The sequence below is a fragment of the Acinonyx jubatus genome, chromosome B4 (assembly GCF_027475565.1).
Source record: "Acinonyx jubatus isolate Ajub_Pintada_27869175 chromosome B4, VMU_Ajub_asm_v1.0, whole genome shotgun sequence".
Lineage (NCBI taxonomy): Eukaryota > Metazoa > Chordata > Mammalia > Carnivora > Felidae > Acinonyx > Acinonyx jubatus.
The window spans coordinates 38,157,164-38,172,346 of NC_069387.1; the positions used below are offsets into that span (position 1 = coordinate 38,157,164).

The 15,183-nt window shown below is 40.3% G+C and overlaps 1 protein-coding gene across 5 annotated transcripts in view; it reads right to left on the reverse strand.

Moving 5' to 3' along the window:
* The window catches only part of PARP11 (poly(ADP-ribose) polymerase family member 11), a 68,154-nt gene that overhangs the window by 13,118 nt on the left and 39,853 nt on the right, over positions 1-15,183 (reverse strand). For 3 of the 5 annotated variants that reach the window (XM_027074073.2, XM_015061427.3, XM_015061428.3), the window contains 5 exons: positions 8,250-8,378; positions 7,058-7,178; positions 3,812-3,887; positions 655-727; positions 446-576 (listed from right to left, as the gene is read on the reverse strand). In XM_027074073.2, the coding sequence (XP_026929874.1) occupies positions 446-576; positions 655-727; positions 3,812-3,887; positions 7,058-7,178; positions 8,250-8,375 (527 nt within the window). In that variant the 5' untranslated portion in view covers positions 8,376-8,378. Of the gene's footprint in view, positions 1-445; positions 577-654; positions 728-3,811; positions 3,888-7,057; positions 7,179-8,249; positions 8,379-10,193; positions 10,308-15,183 lie in introns of those variants that run through there. The other 2 variants (XM_027074072.2, XM_027074074.2) reach the window with 2 other exon arrangements.

Sequence of the window (15,183 nt, forward strand, 5' to 3'; positions counted from 1 at the left end):
CCTCTCTCTAAAAAATAAAAAATAAATAAATGAGTTCAACAATGTTTCCAGAGACTTCTAATTCCACAGACAGGTCTGTACCACCAAAGTAATGTCAACAAAACTAAAGAGCTCCCTAGATTCCCTTCTAATGCAGATTTCAGCCAAGACTGCACAGTTCTGCACCTGGCAAGGAGAGGGGGTCTTTGCCCTTGGGGGGTAGTGTCACAGGGCTGGAAGTGAACCTGACCTTCACCTCTAGGGCAGCTCTGTGTTACTCCCCGAGAGTGCTGAGGAGGAGCACTGACAGACAGGGTTGAGATACCACAAGAGAAACACACAGCGCATCTCCACAGGTGGTACAACACCTGAGGGGCAGTCTGGTTAGACAACTATGTTTTGCTATCTCTAAGACTACAAAGGTCTTAGAGGCCAAAGAGAGGGTTCAGATTGGACACCGTCTCACCTGCAGAAGAACTCCCACAAGTCCAGATTTTGAATTCTCTGAATTCTTTTAATTCTGTGGCGATCCATTGTTTTCCCAAAGAGACTAGCAACTTCATTATACTCATGTGTTTGATTGTGCAAAGGAATAAGCTGGAAAAAGAAGTTTGCATAGTTTTACTGGGGCCCTTTCCGCTCTTCCACAGTGGGGTTCATCAGCTCTGCTCTTACCTGATAGGGCACGTCAGTGTTCACGTTCTCCCAGTGCGGGGGCATGGGGATAGCCTCGTTTTCACATATATAACTTTACATAGCAAAAGACAAGACAAAATATTAGAAGCTGTTAATAATCATTGTCACTGCTTTAATTCCACCTTTTCTCCAAAGCTGAATTTTCACGTCTAGGGCATTGTGACAAACGCAATGAACTGAAGCTCTCGGCTCTTTATTTTCAAATATTTACTGCATGTCTTCTGTGTGCTACTTTTTTAGGTGCGGAATTGAAAACTCTGGTGGAAAACATCCAGTCTTAAATAACATCAAAATTTCACAAACAGTTGTTTAATGCTGTCCTGTTTTTTTTTTAAATTGTCACAATTCCCTTAAAATATAAGGAAGATTTTAGATAAAGGAAAGGAATTTCCAAGAAGAAATGAAACTCTCGATTTAAAATCAAAACAGAACAAAACCCTCTAAAAGACTGATACTGCTTATCAAATAAAATCCAAACCTCTTGGCAATACATGCAATGTGCTTCAAGCTCTAACTCACACCTAAGCCATTCTCTGTTTACTGCCCTCTCTTCCCCATACACAGCCTGCATTAATTCACCCAGTGAAGCCAGCAAAACTTTGAAAAACCTGCCCACCAAGTTGAAGCCACTGGATGTAAACACAGAAAAAAAGTAAGTTGGAGGGCTTAATGGCAAAAGGTTGAAAAGGACATACTAATCCTCCTTGGGGACTGGAGGTTACTGGAAGAAAGTCATAAATTTCAAGCCTATCTTTAGCTTAATTTCTAAAGCTCATTTTAATTTTTGAAAAGATCCTACAATCATATGATTTGAAAATTAACACATATAAAGAAACAACACATATAAAGAAACAGTGAAAATTAATCTGTCCAATTTTCAACTCTTGCCCCAACTCCAAGTAATCAGTTTTGGTTTTTTTTTTTTTTTTAGTCTTTGGGGGTATTCTTCCAGACTTCTTTAGGTTCACACAAGCCAAATTTTTACCCCACACATAAAATTTACGGGGTTTTTCTGCAGCCATCCCCCCCCCAACTTAATATGTTCTTAGAGATCTTTCTGCATCAATAGATAGAGAGTAACCTCATTCCCAGCCCCTACCACAGAACCTGGCTCATGCAATACCTACTGGTTGAACAAATGAGTGCAATCTGTTTTGAAGATGCAGAAAATTCCATGGTACCGACATACCATAATTTATGTAACAAGTCCCTTGTTGATGGTATTTAGCATGTCTCTGACTATTTGCTACTGTTAAGAATGCTGCAAAACCACAAATTGATTCTTCTGCCATCTTACCTGTCTACTTGTGTATCTGTAGGATGACATCTGTGAGATGGAATTTCTGGGTCAAAGACTATTATTTAGATTCTGGCAGATACTGTCCAAATGCCCTCTCTGAAGGTTATGCTCATTAACATTACCACCAGAAATGTAGAGAATCCCTACTTCCAACAACCTCTCCAAAAAGGCACATTATCAAACTTTTGAATTTTTGACAATCTGATAGTAAAAAATTGTCTGGTGTAATTTGTACTTCCCTGATTCTGAGTGAGGCCAGATGTTTCTAATGATTTGCTGGTCTTCTACCATTCAGAGATTCTTAGGAGTACTTTATATATTACAGAGATGAGCCCTTTATGATCATGAGTACAATACTTCTCCCAGTTGTTGCTTGTTTTTTGTTTTTGTTGGTTTTTTTTTTTTTACTTTGCCTGGAGTACCTTTTAGCTATGTAAAAGGGTTTTTTTGTTTGTGTTGTTTTAATTTTTATGTAGACCATAGCCTTAATTAATTGTAATTTCCTGGCCAGTAGGAAATGTGAACTATTCACCTTGTGTAATACACACTTGATATATTCCTGCGTAATTTCTGTATCAACACCCACTTACCAGCATCGCTCTACTGTGTCATACCTAACTGTTCTCCTCTGCTATTATCCTGCTTATTCTCGTCCATTCTGGTTAATTCTCTCCCTCTCCTGTCTTTGCTCTATGATTTGTATCGTCTGTGACAGAACAAAGTGTTCGGCCCCATAGTGTTGTTGCTTCTCTCCTCCAAAGTATACCAGAAATAATAACGTACAATTACAATAACATTTTCCGTTATTATGTCCCATTTTTTCCCTAGATTACATACCCTTGGGAAGCTAAGAAATTCATTTATTATATTCCTTGTGCCTAAGAATAAAGATATGATGTGGTGGGTAAGAAAATAATATCCTCCACATTCCACAGCAGTACTAGGGCATTTGTTATAGAAGTGCTTGAATAAACTTTTAAATCAGGATGCTAAAATATAAGCCAAAAGCCTTAAGAAACAGACTGATAGAAACTTAAAGCATTTCTTTCCTTATTTGAATCCTTGTTTCAAAATATCTCCTTGGAAAGAGCAAAGGGGTATCCCTTCCAATTCACATGCTACCATTTTTTTTTTTCTGTTTTATTTTATGTTCTTTGAACAGCAATATTTACTTGAGGGACCATGACAGAAAGTAGGAGGTATGCTCTCGAAGATTTTCCCCTTCAATTTCATTCACAGGAATAACAAATACTTACTCTTTTCTGGCATCTACAGCTCTCTTTTAGGGCTGTGTACCGCCAGAGAAACCAAACAGGACAATGTGCGACCCAGAGCCAGGAGCAGAGGGCTGTGCTGCCGTCCCACTGAGCTCACACCTTCTTTAGGTCTCCTTTGGTCATTACAGATTTGGAATCACTCCCAGGAGTTGCCCAATGGGGCTCAGTGGAGGTAGAGAAAAAGGGGGCAAGTGCCTAGGAGTTATAAGTAGCCCATATAACTGGATGGCTCTAGAGTATTTACAAGTTAATTCAAACCTACTTCAGCAAGCTATTTTAAGGATTTATAGCAGAGACCATATGGCATTCTGTGACCATCCTAAAGACATGAAAAATGTAAATACAGAAGGGGAAATGAAGAGCAAAACAGGAAAGGAAACAAGGGCAGACAACCATCATACTGTACTTCATCAACTAATGCAAAATTCAGCCATGAAAAGACCAACATGAAGATCGTTAAATAAGCTACCCAAACATTTTCAGTCTATTTGTGCCTCTGTCAAATACTCAAAAAGAGGAGGAAAGCCCACTCTCTCTATCCCTGTTCTCTTTACAATACCTGAAAGCACTGATAGAAAAGGGGGCTCTTTTTATTAAGCGCTGTTTTCCAGTGATGAGATTCATTTGCTTCATTTCTGTAGGCAAAGACAAAGATATTAGATAGGCGGTAGGGACAGATTGTGCTACAAATAGTCACGAAGATGTGTAGCCACAGCACATGGCGATCCGGAACCATGGCACTTGGGGAGGCGCTGGTGAGCACAGTGTATCAAGGACCCCTTGCCACACATCTATTCATGACATCCTAGGAGCGCTATTCAGGGAACATGGCTTCATCATTCGGTCACACAAAGGATGCTAGGCTCAGACTGCTAAGTACACAGGGTCCGTACCTTTCTGTAGCACACTTAAGTTTAAGCTGATTCTACAGTGCAAGACTTAGGAAAATGAAGAGTATTAGAAAGAGAATAAAATTATAGTACCGAATCTTCTGGTCAGTTTATGAAATGGGAAGTGTACTTTGCTGCAAAAATTTTGGGAATGATAAAAAGATACACTACCACTATAAAACTGAAAGAATTCACAGAATTTCAAAAATTGGTACATTTCTGGCCTTCTCTACACCATATACCAAAACCAACAATAGAAAATCTAGCTAGACTAAATACGTGCTTCTTCAAGAGGTTCTGGTGAGGTAAGACTAATAACTAACTGGAAGTGTCATCTTCTCTCTTCTGTGCCTTAGCTGTGGCACTGTTACCAGATCCATGTCTTTGTTCCCACAAAGTTTAGTGCTGAGGCTTACTTTGAGATCCCAGTCAGTGTATCTTATCTAATTGGCATCATTCCATTCCAAAATAAAGAGCTTCGCCCATCCAGGCAAATGCTGTAAAATACAGAGTGTGCCCTGCCCTTTTCAGATTCCCCTAGGTTCTGCACACACACTGGCATCACCGCTGTGCAGGAAAAAGCAAGATCACCTCAGCACAGGAGGCAAAGGCTGCAGGGTCTTCTACTACCTCACTCTGAGTTTCCTCTTCACCATTTTTACCAAGAGCACCTGAGTCAGCTTATGGCAAAACAGTTGGAGCTAATTTTGCAAATAGTACATTTGAAATACTGATGATACCTTTGATGCAGTATCATCATATAGAGGGGCTGGTGGAATTAAATTATTGAATGTGACTCCTATTCTTTGATAAAGACATTTTTTAACAAACTGTATGGTCTGAGAGAAAGCTCTCCCCAAAATACAGTTTATTAGCAAATATTCTTTCAGAAACGTGTGGCTTGCTGAATTAAATGTGTTGATAAACTTCATCCTCTACATGAAGCGTGATGTGTGTGCATATCACTACGTCCTAGTATTGCTTCAAACTGGCACTTGTACACAAGATGTCTGAAAGGTCTAGCGAATACCTTCTGTCTACACTGCAGCAAAAAGACAAATGTCAGGGCCCTTGAAGGCAGCCTATTTAGCTAATGTCATAAAAAAGCAGTTATGGGTTAGTTGGGAAGAAGAATATAATGGTTTAAATTCTCAATAATAAAATAATAACTTTGGGGGGACAATAATGATTAGAGATTTGGTTGCATCTATCTCTTACTGGACAAATCCCCTTTATCATTTCTGGGCCTTAGTTCATCCAAGGGAATTTTCTTAGGTGTCACCACCTGCCCACACCACAACACAACACAACTCTGCCATAAAGACACTACTCATAGGCCAAAATGAACAAATCAGGAGACTATAGATGCTAGAGAGGATGTGGAGAAATGGGAACCCTCTTGCACTGTTGGTCGGAATGTAAACTGGGGCAGCCGCTCTGGAAAACAGTGTGGAAGTTCCTAAAAAAATTAAAAATAGAACTACCCTATGACCCAGCAATAGCACTGCTAGGAATCTACCCAAGGGATACAGGAGTGCTGATGCATAGGGGCACTTGTACTCCAATGATCATAGCAGCACTTTCAACAATAGCCAAATTATGGAAAGAGCCTAATTGTCCATCAACTGACGAATGGATAAAGAAGATGGGGTTTATATATACAATGGAATACCACCTGGCAATGAGAAAGAATGAAATCTGGCCATTTGTAGCAACATGGATGGAACTGGAGAGTGTTATGCTAAGTGAAATAAGTCAGGCAGAGAAAGACAGATACCATATGTTTTCACTCATATGTGGATCCTGAGAAACTTAACAGAAGACCAGGGGAAGGGGAAGGGGCAGGGGGGAAGTTACAGAGAGGGAAGGAGGCAAACCATAAGAGACTCTTAAATACTTGAGAACAAATTGAGGTTTGATGGGGGGTGGGGCAGAGGGGAAAGTGGGTTATGGGCATTGAGGAGGGCACCTTTTGGGATGAGCACTACGTGTTGTATGCAAACCAATTTGACAATAAAATATATATAAAGAACAACAACAACAACAACAAAAAGACACTACTCATAGAAACTAGGACGGAACATCTATATGACTGAACCACGTGGCAGCCAAAATATGCTTTATTAAGAAAGCCTTCCAGAGCACCTGGCTGGCTCAGTCAGTACAGCATGTGACTCCTGACCTTGGAGTTGTATGTTTGAGCCCCACATTGGGTGGAGAGGTTAATTAAAAATAAAACCTTAAAAAACAAAAAGGCTTCCCTTCTAGGTCTTGTATGCCTCTATGCCACAAACAGCTGAAACCAACAGCTTGAAACTAAAAGAGTTGAATCCGACAGGTTTTTCATGGGATACCTAAAACCATGCCCATAGATCATGGATGAAATCCAAAGTAGGACTGATTTCCAGATTAGCTGGCTGTTCTGTGAAAGAGCCAATGAAATCAGAAAATGGCAAAAGGCAACATCCATTAAAGAAATAGTTTTCTGGTAAAGACACTAAGAGATGGGTCGTTCAGCTGAACTTTGGTCTTAAAACTATCACCAGCTACCTATGACTTTGTTACTTAACCTCTCAGATGGATCCTTAAAATACAAAGATTCCCAGATATTTCAATGATGAACAAAACAACAGCTAAAAAGTGTTTTGTGTTCCTTAGAGGAAAACTGTTACATAAGCTCAAAAGATATGACAATCTCCATACATGTTAGTATTGATAAGCATACAAATATTCCTTTACAAAAGGTAATGTGCAATATTTTAAATCTTGAATTTTTATAGAGAGATTTTTGTGTATGACAAAAAGGATTTATTTCACTGTGCACAAATATATTAACTAATTCTCATCTTCACAACTGTAGATTTTACTGTATCAATATGCTAAAAACACACAACTATTAGGGGAAAAAAACATACCTGCAAAGTCTATCTTGTAGCTGAATTTGGAAGTAGTAAAAGAAATGGCGCCACAAGGGTTTGTTTTGAAGCTTTTTTCGATATCTTCACTGCTAACTGTACACTGAATGTTGGTGTCCGGCTTTAAGACAAACCAGAGAGTGTCATTTACCAGCTGTTCATGTCAATGACTTGGCCACAGAGGCGGTTCTGTGGTCACAGAGACAGAGACTGGCGTGATGAGGGGAACTGACTGAGCACCTGTTCTAGTTCCCACACACAGGAAGAATCACGGCTAAGCAAGCGTGTGCAAAACGGTGTAAGGACTTCCAGCGAAGAAACTCCAGCAACTGGTGAGAATCCCTCTCTCCAGACTGTTACAATTTCTACAAATGATTACAATAATTACAACTTCCTAACCGGCTCAACTTAAATCTTCTTTAGGTAGGCTTCTAAGTAAAGACAGACCACCAAGCTTCTGGGTACTGGCTGAAATTCACTAGCCGTGACTCTGGACAGATTCCGTTAGCCTTTCTGAGTTTTGCTCTCTTTGACCATGAGACAGAGTGTTAACATCTGCTTCAGAGCTGCTGTGAGGCTAAAGTAGAAAATATACCTGCAACATCTAACATAATACCTGGCGGACACAAGGTGCTTAATATGGGCTTGCTCTCTTCCCCTCCTCCTCGTTCACCAAATGGAACTTGGAGTTGTTCAGCCATACTGAGACTATGTAACTCAGTCACACTCGCCTCTGTACACACAGTGAACTCGCACTGCTTCTTCTAAATACATGACTGAGGGGCACCTGGGTGGCTCAGTCGGTTGGGCGTCCGACTTCGGCTCAGGTCATGATCTCACGGTCCGTGAGTTTGAGCCCCGCATTGGGCTCTGTGCTGACAGCTCAGGGCCTAGAGCCTGCTTCAGGTTCTGTGTCTCCCTCTCTCTCTGTCCCTCCCCCACTCACGCTCTATCTCTCTCTATCAAAAAAAATGAATAAATGTTAAAAAAAAATAAATAAATACATGATTGAGAAAACCTGGGGAAAGGAGAAGGAAAAGGACTAGAAGAATTTCTCACTTTTCTTTTAGTCAAGCTACCTGATTTCCTTAAGGTTTGATTTCCTTCCAGGTCTGCACTGCTACTTTGTGCGTCAGCAAAGTGATGCTGAGTGAAGGGGACGCCCTTGTGCTACATTCTGGAAAGGAGGTACCTGAAACATGTGCCACTTCCCGCACTCCGCCAAGTAAAACCAGCCCCACTGGGTGTCTGACGTGTCCATCTCATCCATCTCACTATTTGCCGTTCCGGGTAAAAATTCTTCTGCTTTGTGAAACATCTCCTGAAAAGCCAGAAAGGGGCAGAAGAAGAAATATACGTTTCTTAACAATCAATGTACTTTTTATACATCTTTTTTCTTCTTACAAAGAATTGTATTCCAAGTGTCCTTACCACGGTGACACTTCAAAAATACCATCCTCTGGGGTGCCTGGGTGGCTCAATCAGTTAAGTGTCCAACTCTTGATTTTGGCTCAGGTCATGATCTCATCATTTGTAAGATTGAGCCTCACATCAAGGCTCTGCACTGACAGCATGGAGCCTGTTTGGGATATTCTCTCTCTCTCTCTCTCTCTCTCTCTCTCTGTCCCTCCCCTGTTTGCATTCTTTTTCCCTCTCTCTCAAAATAAATAAATAAACTTAAAAAAATAAAAATACCATTTTCCCTGGCATATTGACTCTGAAGACAAACATTTAAAAAGGCTGAATATCACTGCTTAACAAATAAAACAAGTAATAATACACTTAAGTAAGATATATCAATGCGCCAATGATTTAAGATATTTCAATATCTATAAGCACTCCAGATTCTCAGTACAGAGCCAAGAAATTTCTGTCTTACCATATGTTCACATATTTGGTCAAAAGAATCCATGTATCACATTAGTTAAAACCAAATACACCTGAGTTTTGTTTTAAACATTCATTACTTCATTTAATGACATGGAAAGATGTTTGCAATCTATAGAGTTAAGTAAAAAGGAAGATTACAATACATAGAAATAGTATAATCCAATTTTAATAAAAAAATTCATCTATATTTACCCACATGAATGTATTTGGATGTACATGTATGTATGTATATATATACACACACACATATAGGCACGCACACACACAGAAGAAAGTTTGGATGTATATACAATTTATCGTAGTTTTTTTCTGAGTGTTAGGATAATTTGCAGTAACTCTTATCTAGCTCTTAAAATATGCCAAGCACTAAGTGCTGTACATATAATAGCTCATTTAGGACTCACAACAATCCTGTAAAATAGGTATTATTATCCCAAATTTATAAATGAGGAAACTGGAGCACAGAGAGGTCATACAAAAAGGAAGCCAGGATTCAAACCCAGGCAGTCTGGATCCAGGGCCTGTGCCTGTAACCACCATAATATACTGCTTTGTACTTCATCAATGATGACTTTATAATCATCACTATATCAAGTAACTCATGTACACGTGATCTTTGAAAAGTTTTAAACATTCTTGGGTAGAGACTAGGATGAAGAGAGGGTCACCAGAAAAAGGGCAATGAGGTTAGCCAAAGAAGACTAACTATCTGGAATGTGTCCTCAGGGTTTCTGAATAAATTTAAGTTGCACAATTAATAGATGAAAATATTCTCCTTGCAAAAAGTCAAAACATTCAAGATAAAGCTAAAAACGTTTTCGACCATCATCACTTCCATTTCTGATATCTTCTCTCCTTCCTTCCTCAGGGTTAACCAAGACTATCAACTTACTATGTGTGTTTCAGATGTGTGTGTGTGGCGGGGGGGGGCGGGGGGGGTTAACCATATACACACATACAAACATATAGTTATCGGTGATTTGTTAAAAATTGTATTTCCTACAGCTTTGATTTATTTTACAAAGAATATGTAACTACTTGAGTAATTTATAAAACATTTGTTTTAAATTTCATTACTTAAGATGGTCCACCCTGTATCCAGAAGCTGTATAACCTAGGATAAGTTTCTAATTACCTCGTCTAGGCCACAGTTTCTGCTTCATAAAATGGAGATTAAAGGCTCCTTCCTCATTGGGCTCTTGTTAGAAATGAATGAGATAATGCAGTAAAGTACCAAGTACAGTACCTGAGCTCAATGAAGGGGGCTTGTTATTTTTTATTCATGTTTGGAAACTTCTCCAAGGAATGCTTTACGATTATTTTGTGGATTTTTCCTTCATGTTTTAAAGTTGATTGGCTGCTAAGAAATGAAAAATACAACACCCTAGGGTCAAGAGCTTCAGGTACAGTACCCACTATTTGCCTTATACCTTTCATCAGAAAATAAAGCCAATGGTTTAAAATTTAAGATCAATTGTTCATATTAACTATTCCAGCTCCTGCTCTTTCTTCTATTATCGTTCACATCATTTGTTCGTTCCACTGTGAGAAAGCAAGAATGACCTAAATTTATTTTTTCTTCTGAAAGTAACTCCCAAAATTTAGAAAGATGAGTTTAAAGGTAATAGTTAAGGTAAATATTTGGCTTAGGAGTTCTATCTTTTTTTACTAGAAGAGGGAAATAAAAACAAGAAATGGGAAACAGAAAATACCCTTTACACAGTATACATGCATCACTTGTGCTCTGCTATGTCACACTGTTCCAAAGATCACACTTTAAGCCAGGCTACAAATGTAAGTACTTTACCAAAGTCCTTCCAGAATTTCCTGTCATAAATAGCTTTAGGTGGGACCTAGGACAGACTCATATTTATCCCTATTTTCGAGAGGGCATCACTACAGGCAGGTGCCACTGTAGTGAACATTTCTAAAGCACTTCAAATTCCACAAAATATTTTGTCTTTTACAACCCCATGTGCAGGAAAAGTCACTATCTTCCAATCAAAGTTAGAGAAAAAATCAAGCAGGGAAAATGCAGTTATTTTGTCTAGAATCATAGTTAGTGGGGGGTGGGGGGGCTAGGGTGGTGGAGTAGCAGGAGGACCCTAGGCGTGCCTCACCCCTCGAACACAGCTAGACAAATATCAAATCATTCTGAACACCCAAGAAATCGATCTTAGGACAGAACAAACTGCACAACTAGGGGGAGAGAAGAGACCACACTGTGGAGGGTAGGAGGTGCAGAGACATGGTTTGGGGGAGAGAAGGATCACAGGTGCTGCAGAGGAGAAGGAGCCATGGTCATGGAGAGACAGAGAGAGGGAGAGAGGGAGGGAGAGAAAAGAAAGAAAGAAAGAAAGAAAGAAAGAAAGAAAGAAAGAAAGAAAGAGGGAAAGAAAGAAAGAAAAGCACAGAGGGAATCATACAAGGAAAACACTTTCCCAAAGTCATTGACTGGGAAAACAAGAGGGGCTGATTATGGCGAGTTTTTATAACCAGTGAGGCTCAAAGACTGAAGTTTTCGAAGTCTGCACTGTGGCTGGTGTGGAGCCTGGTAGGCACTGTGGTGCTCTTGTGGGAAAGCAGGGCAGAGGCCCAGGAGCAGACAGTGTGATCTGAGGATCCCCTGGATGGACTGGGAGAAATGGTTCTCCCTTCTTGGAGCACATCTGGGAGAGGTGGTGGTGCCTCTCAGGGGACAAAATAGCCAGCAGGTGCCATTGCACTGCCCCATTTATTAGCATAAGGGCAGAGACACCTGCTGAGGGTGGCTAACCTGGGCACCAGGTTTTTGCTGTGCTTTACTCTAAACTCCAAGCTCCTGCACTTCAGTGCCACTGCCTTTCTGAGACAAACCAGCACCAGCCCAGTGAGACCCTTCTCCAGAGGACCAGTGCACGTCTGTGCCACACTGTCCCTAAAGTTTAGAGTTTTATAACTCAGTGGGCCTGCCTGGGATACAACACAGGTGCACTGTACTGCTGTGTAGGCAGATAGCTGGGACATAGGGTGAAGGCAGGGATCTCAGGGACACTTGGAAAACAGAGAGACTGTTTGCTCTTCTGGGAGGGCTTCCCAGACAGCGGTGGTTGCAAACTCCCCTTTCCAGTGTGAATGAGAGGGCTGGTGCCATTTCCCTCCCCTGTCCCACAGCATAAACTAACTTCAGTAACAGCACAGTGCCAACAGTGGTGACCTAAACTGCTTACACCAAGCTCCACTCCCGTGCACTCTGCAGGTGCTTCTTTACTATGGCAAGTGTGCCTGAGAACCAGAGTAGTGGGCCCCTCCCCCAGAAGGCCAGCATAAACACCCCCCACCCCACCAAGTCTACTGACCATAGTGTGCTGCAAAGCCCTAGCTTTAGTGGAAATAGGATCTGGTCTCTTTTAACAAGGAGACCAGAGCACACCCAGTTAAAATTTGCCACACTCTGGTCAAGGTCCAAACACTGCCTACTGTAGATAAGGAGAGCCTCTGCAGATGACTAGTCTGAAGGATAGAGTAGCTAAGACACAGAAGCAGAGTGCACACAGCACACACCAGAGAAACTCCCTGAAGCACAAGGACCTGGACACTATGTGACCTCTTCTTCAAAAAGCCTCAGGAACAGGAAACATAACAGGCTTCCCTAACACAGAGAAGAAGACATAGACCTAGACAAAATGCGAAGATAGAAGAACTCATCCCAAAAGAAAGAACAAGAAAAAGTCATGGTCAGGGATCTAATCGAAACAGATGTAAGTAATATGCCTGATTCAGAATTTAAAGCAACAATCATAATGATACTAGCTGGGCTTGAGAAAAGCATGGAAGACACCAGGGAGTCGCTTACTGCAGAGATAAGACCTAAAAACTAGTCAGGCCAAAATAAAAATGCCAAGATGGAAAACTGGTAGGATGTAATGAACACAAGGATGGAAGAAGGAGGGGAATGGATAAGTAATGCAGAACGATAAAATTATCAGGGTGTCTGGGTGGCTCAGTCAGTTGAATATCTGGCTCTTGATTTCAGCTCAGGTCATGATCCAAGGGTCATGGGATCAAGCCCCACATAGGGTTCCACACTGAGCATGCAGCCTGTTTAAGATTCTCTCCCTGTCTCCTCTACCTCTTTCCCTGGCGTGTGCTCTCTCTCAAATAAAAGAAAAAAGAATTTAAAAACAAGATAAAATTATGGAAAATAACGAAGCAGAAAAGAAGAGGGAAAGAAATATATTGGATCATGAATGTAGACTCAGAGAACTCAGCAACTTCATAAAGTATAACATCCATATCATAGGAGTCCCAGAAGAAAAGAGGGAAAGGGGGGTAGAAGGTTTATGTGAACAAATTACAGCTGAAAAATTCCCTCATCTAGGGAAGGAAATAGACATCCAACTCCAGGAGGCACAGAGAATTTGAATCTAAATCAACAAAAGCAGGCCAACACCAATACGTATCGTAGTAAAATTTGCAAAATATAGAGATGAGGGAAACATTTTAAAAGCAGCAAGGAAAAGAAATCCCTAGTTTACAAGAGAAGACAAACAAGGTTAGCAGCAGACCTCTCCACAGAAACTGGGCAGTCCAGAAGGGAGTGGCATGATATATTCAACATGCTAAATGGGAAAAATATGCAACCAAGAATATTCTATCCAGCAAGGTTGTCATTCAGAAGAGAAGGAGAGATAAAGAGTTTCTCAAACAAAAACTAAAAGAGTTCATGACCACTAAATTAGCCCTCCAAGAAATATTGAAGGGGACTCTTTGAGTGGGAAAGAAACACCAAAAGCAAAAAAGTCTAGAAAAAAAAACAAACAGAAAATCTCCAGAAACGATGACTTAACAAGTAAATCAATGGCACTATTCATATCTATCAATAATCACTCTGAATGTAAATAGACTAAATGCAAAAGACACAGGGTGTCAGAACGGATTTAAAAAAAAAAAAAAAAAACAAGACCCATCGGGGTGCCTGGGTGGCTCAGTCAGTTAAGCGTCCAACTTCAGCACTTCAGCTCAGGCCACGATCTCATGGTTCATGAGTTCGAGCCCCACATGTGGCTCTGTGCTGACAGCTCAGAGTTGGAGCCTGCTTCAGATTCTATGTCTCCCTCTCTCTCTGCCCCTCTCTCATTCATGCTCTGTCTCTCCGTGTCTCTCAAAAATAAATAAACATTAAAAACAAAAACAAAAACAAGACCCATCTATATGCTGCCAACAAGAGACTCATTTTAGACCTAAAGACACCTCCAAATTGAAAGTGAAGGGATAGAGAATCATTTATCATGCTAAAGGACATTAAGGAAAGCCAGAGTAGCCATACTTCCATCAGACAAATGACATTTTTTTAAATGTTTATTTACTTATTTTGAAAGAGAATGAGTGTGAGCAGGGAAGGGGCACAAAGAGAGGGGGAGAGAGAATCCCAAGCAGGCCCTGTGCTACCAGAGCAGAGCCCAAGGCAGGGTTCAATCTCACGAACTGCAACATCATGACCTGAGCCAAAACCAAGAGTTGGATGCTTAACCAATTGAGCCACCTAGGCATCCAGGCAAACTAGATTTTAAACCAAAGACTTTAACAAGAAATGAAGAAGGTCAGTATATCATAATAAAGGGGTTTATCCAACAAGAAGATCTAACAATTGTAAATACTTACACCCCCACTTGAAAGCACCCAAATACATAAAATAGTTAATAACAAACATAAAGGAACTCTGATAATAATACAGTAATAGCAGGGGACTCTGACACCCCACTCACAGCAATGGACACATAATCTAAGCAGAAAATCAACAAGGAAACAATAGTTTTGAATGACATACTGGACCAAATGGACTTAACAGATATATTCAGAACATTTCATCCTAAAGCAGCAGAATACACATTCTTTTTGAGTGCACATGGGACATTCTCCAGGATAGATCACATACTGGGTCACAAATCAGCCCTCAATAAGTACAAAAAGATCGAGATCATACCATGCATATTTTCCAACAACAATGCTATGAAACTTGAAGTCAACCACAAGAAAAAATTTGGAAAGACCACAAATACATGGAAGCTAAATAACATCCTACGAAAACAAACAAATGGGTTAATCAGAAAATTAAGTACAAAATTTAAAAAATACATGGAAACAAATGAAAATGAAAACATAACCATCCAAAATATTTGGGATGCAGCAAAAGTGGTCCTAAGAGGGAAGTATATAGCAATACACGTCTAACTCAATAAACAAGAAAAATCTCA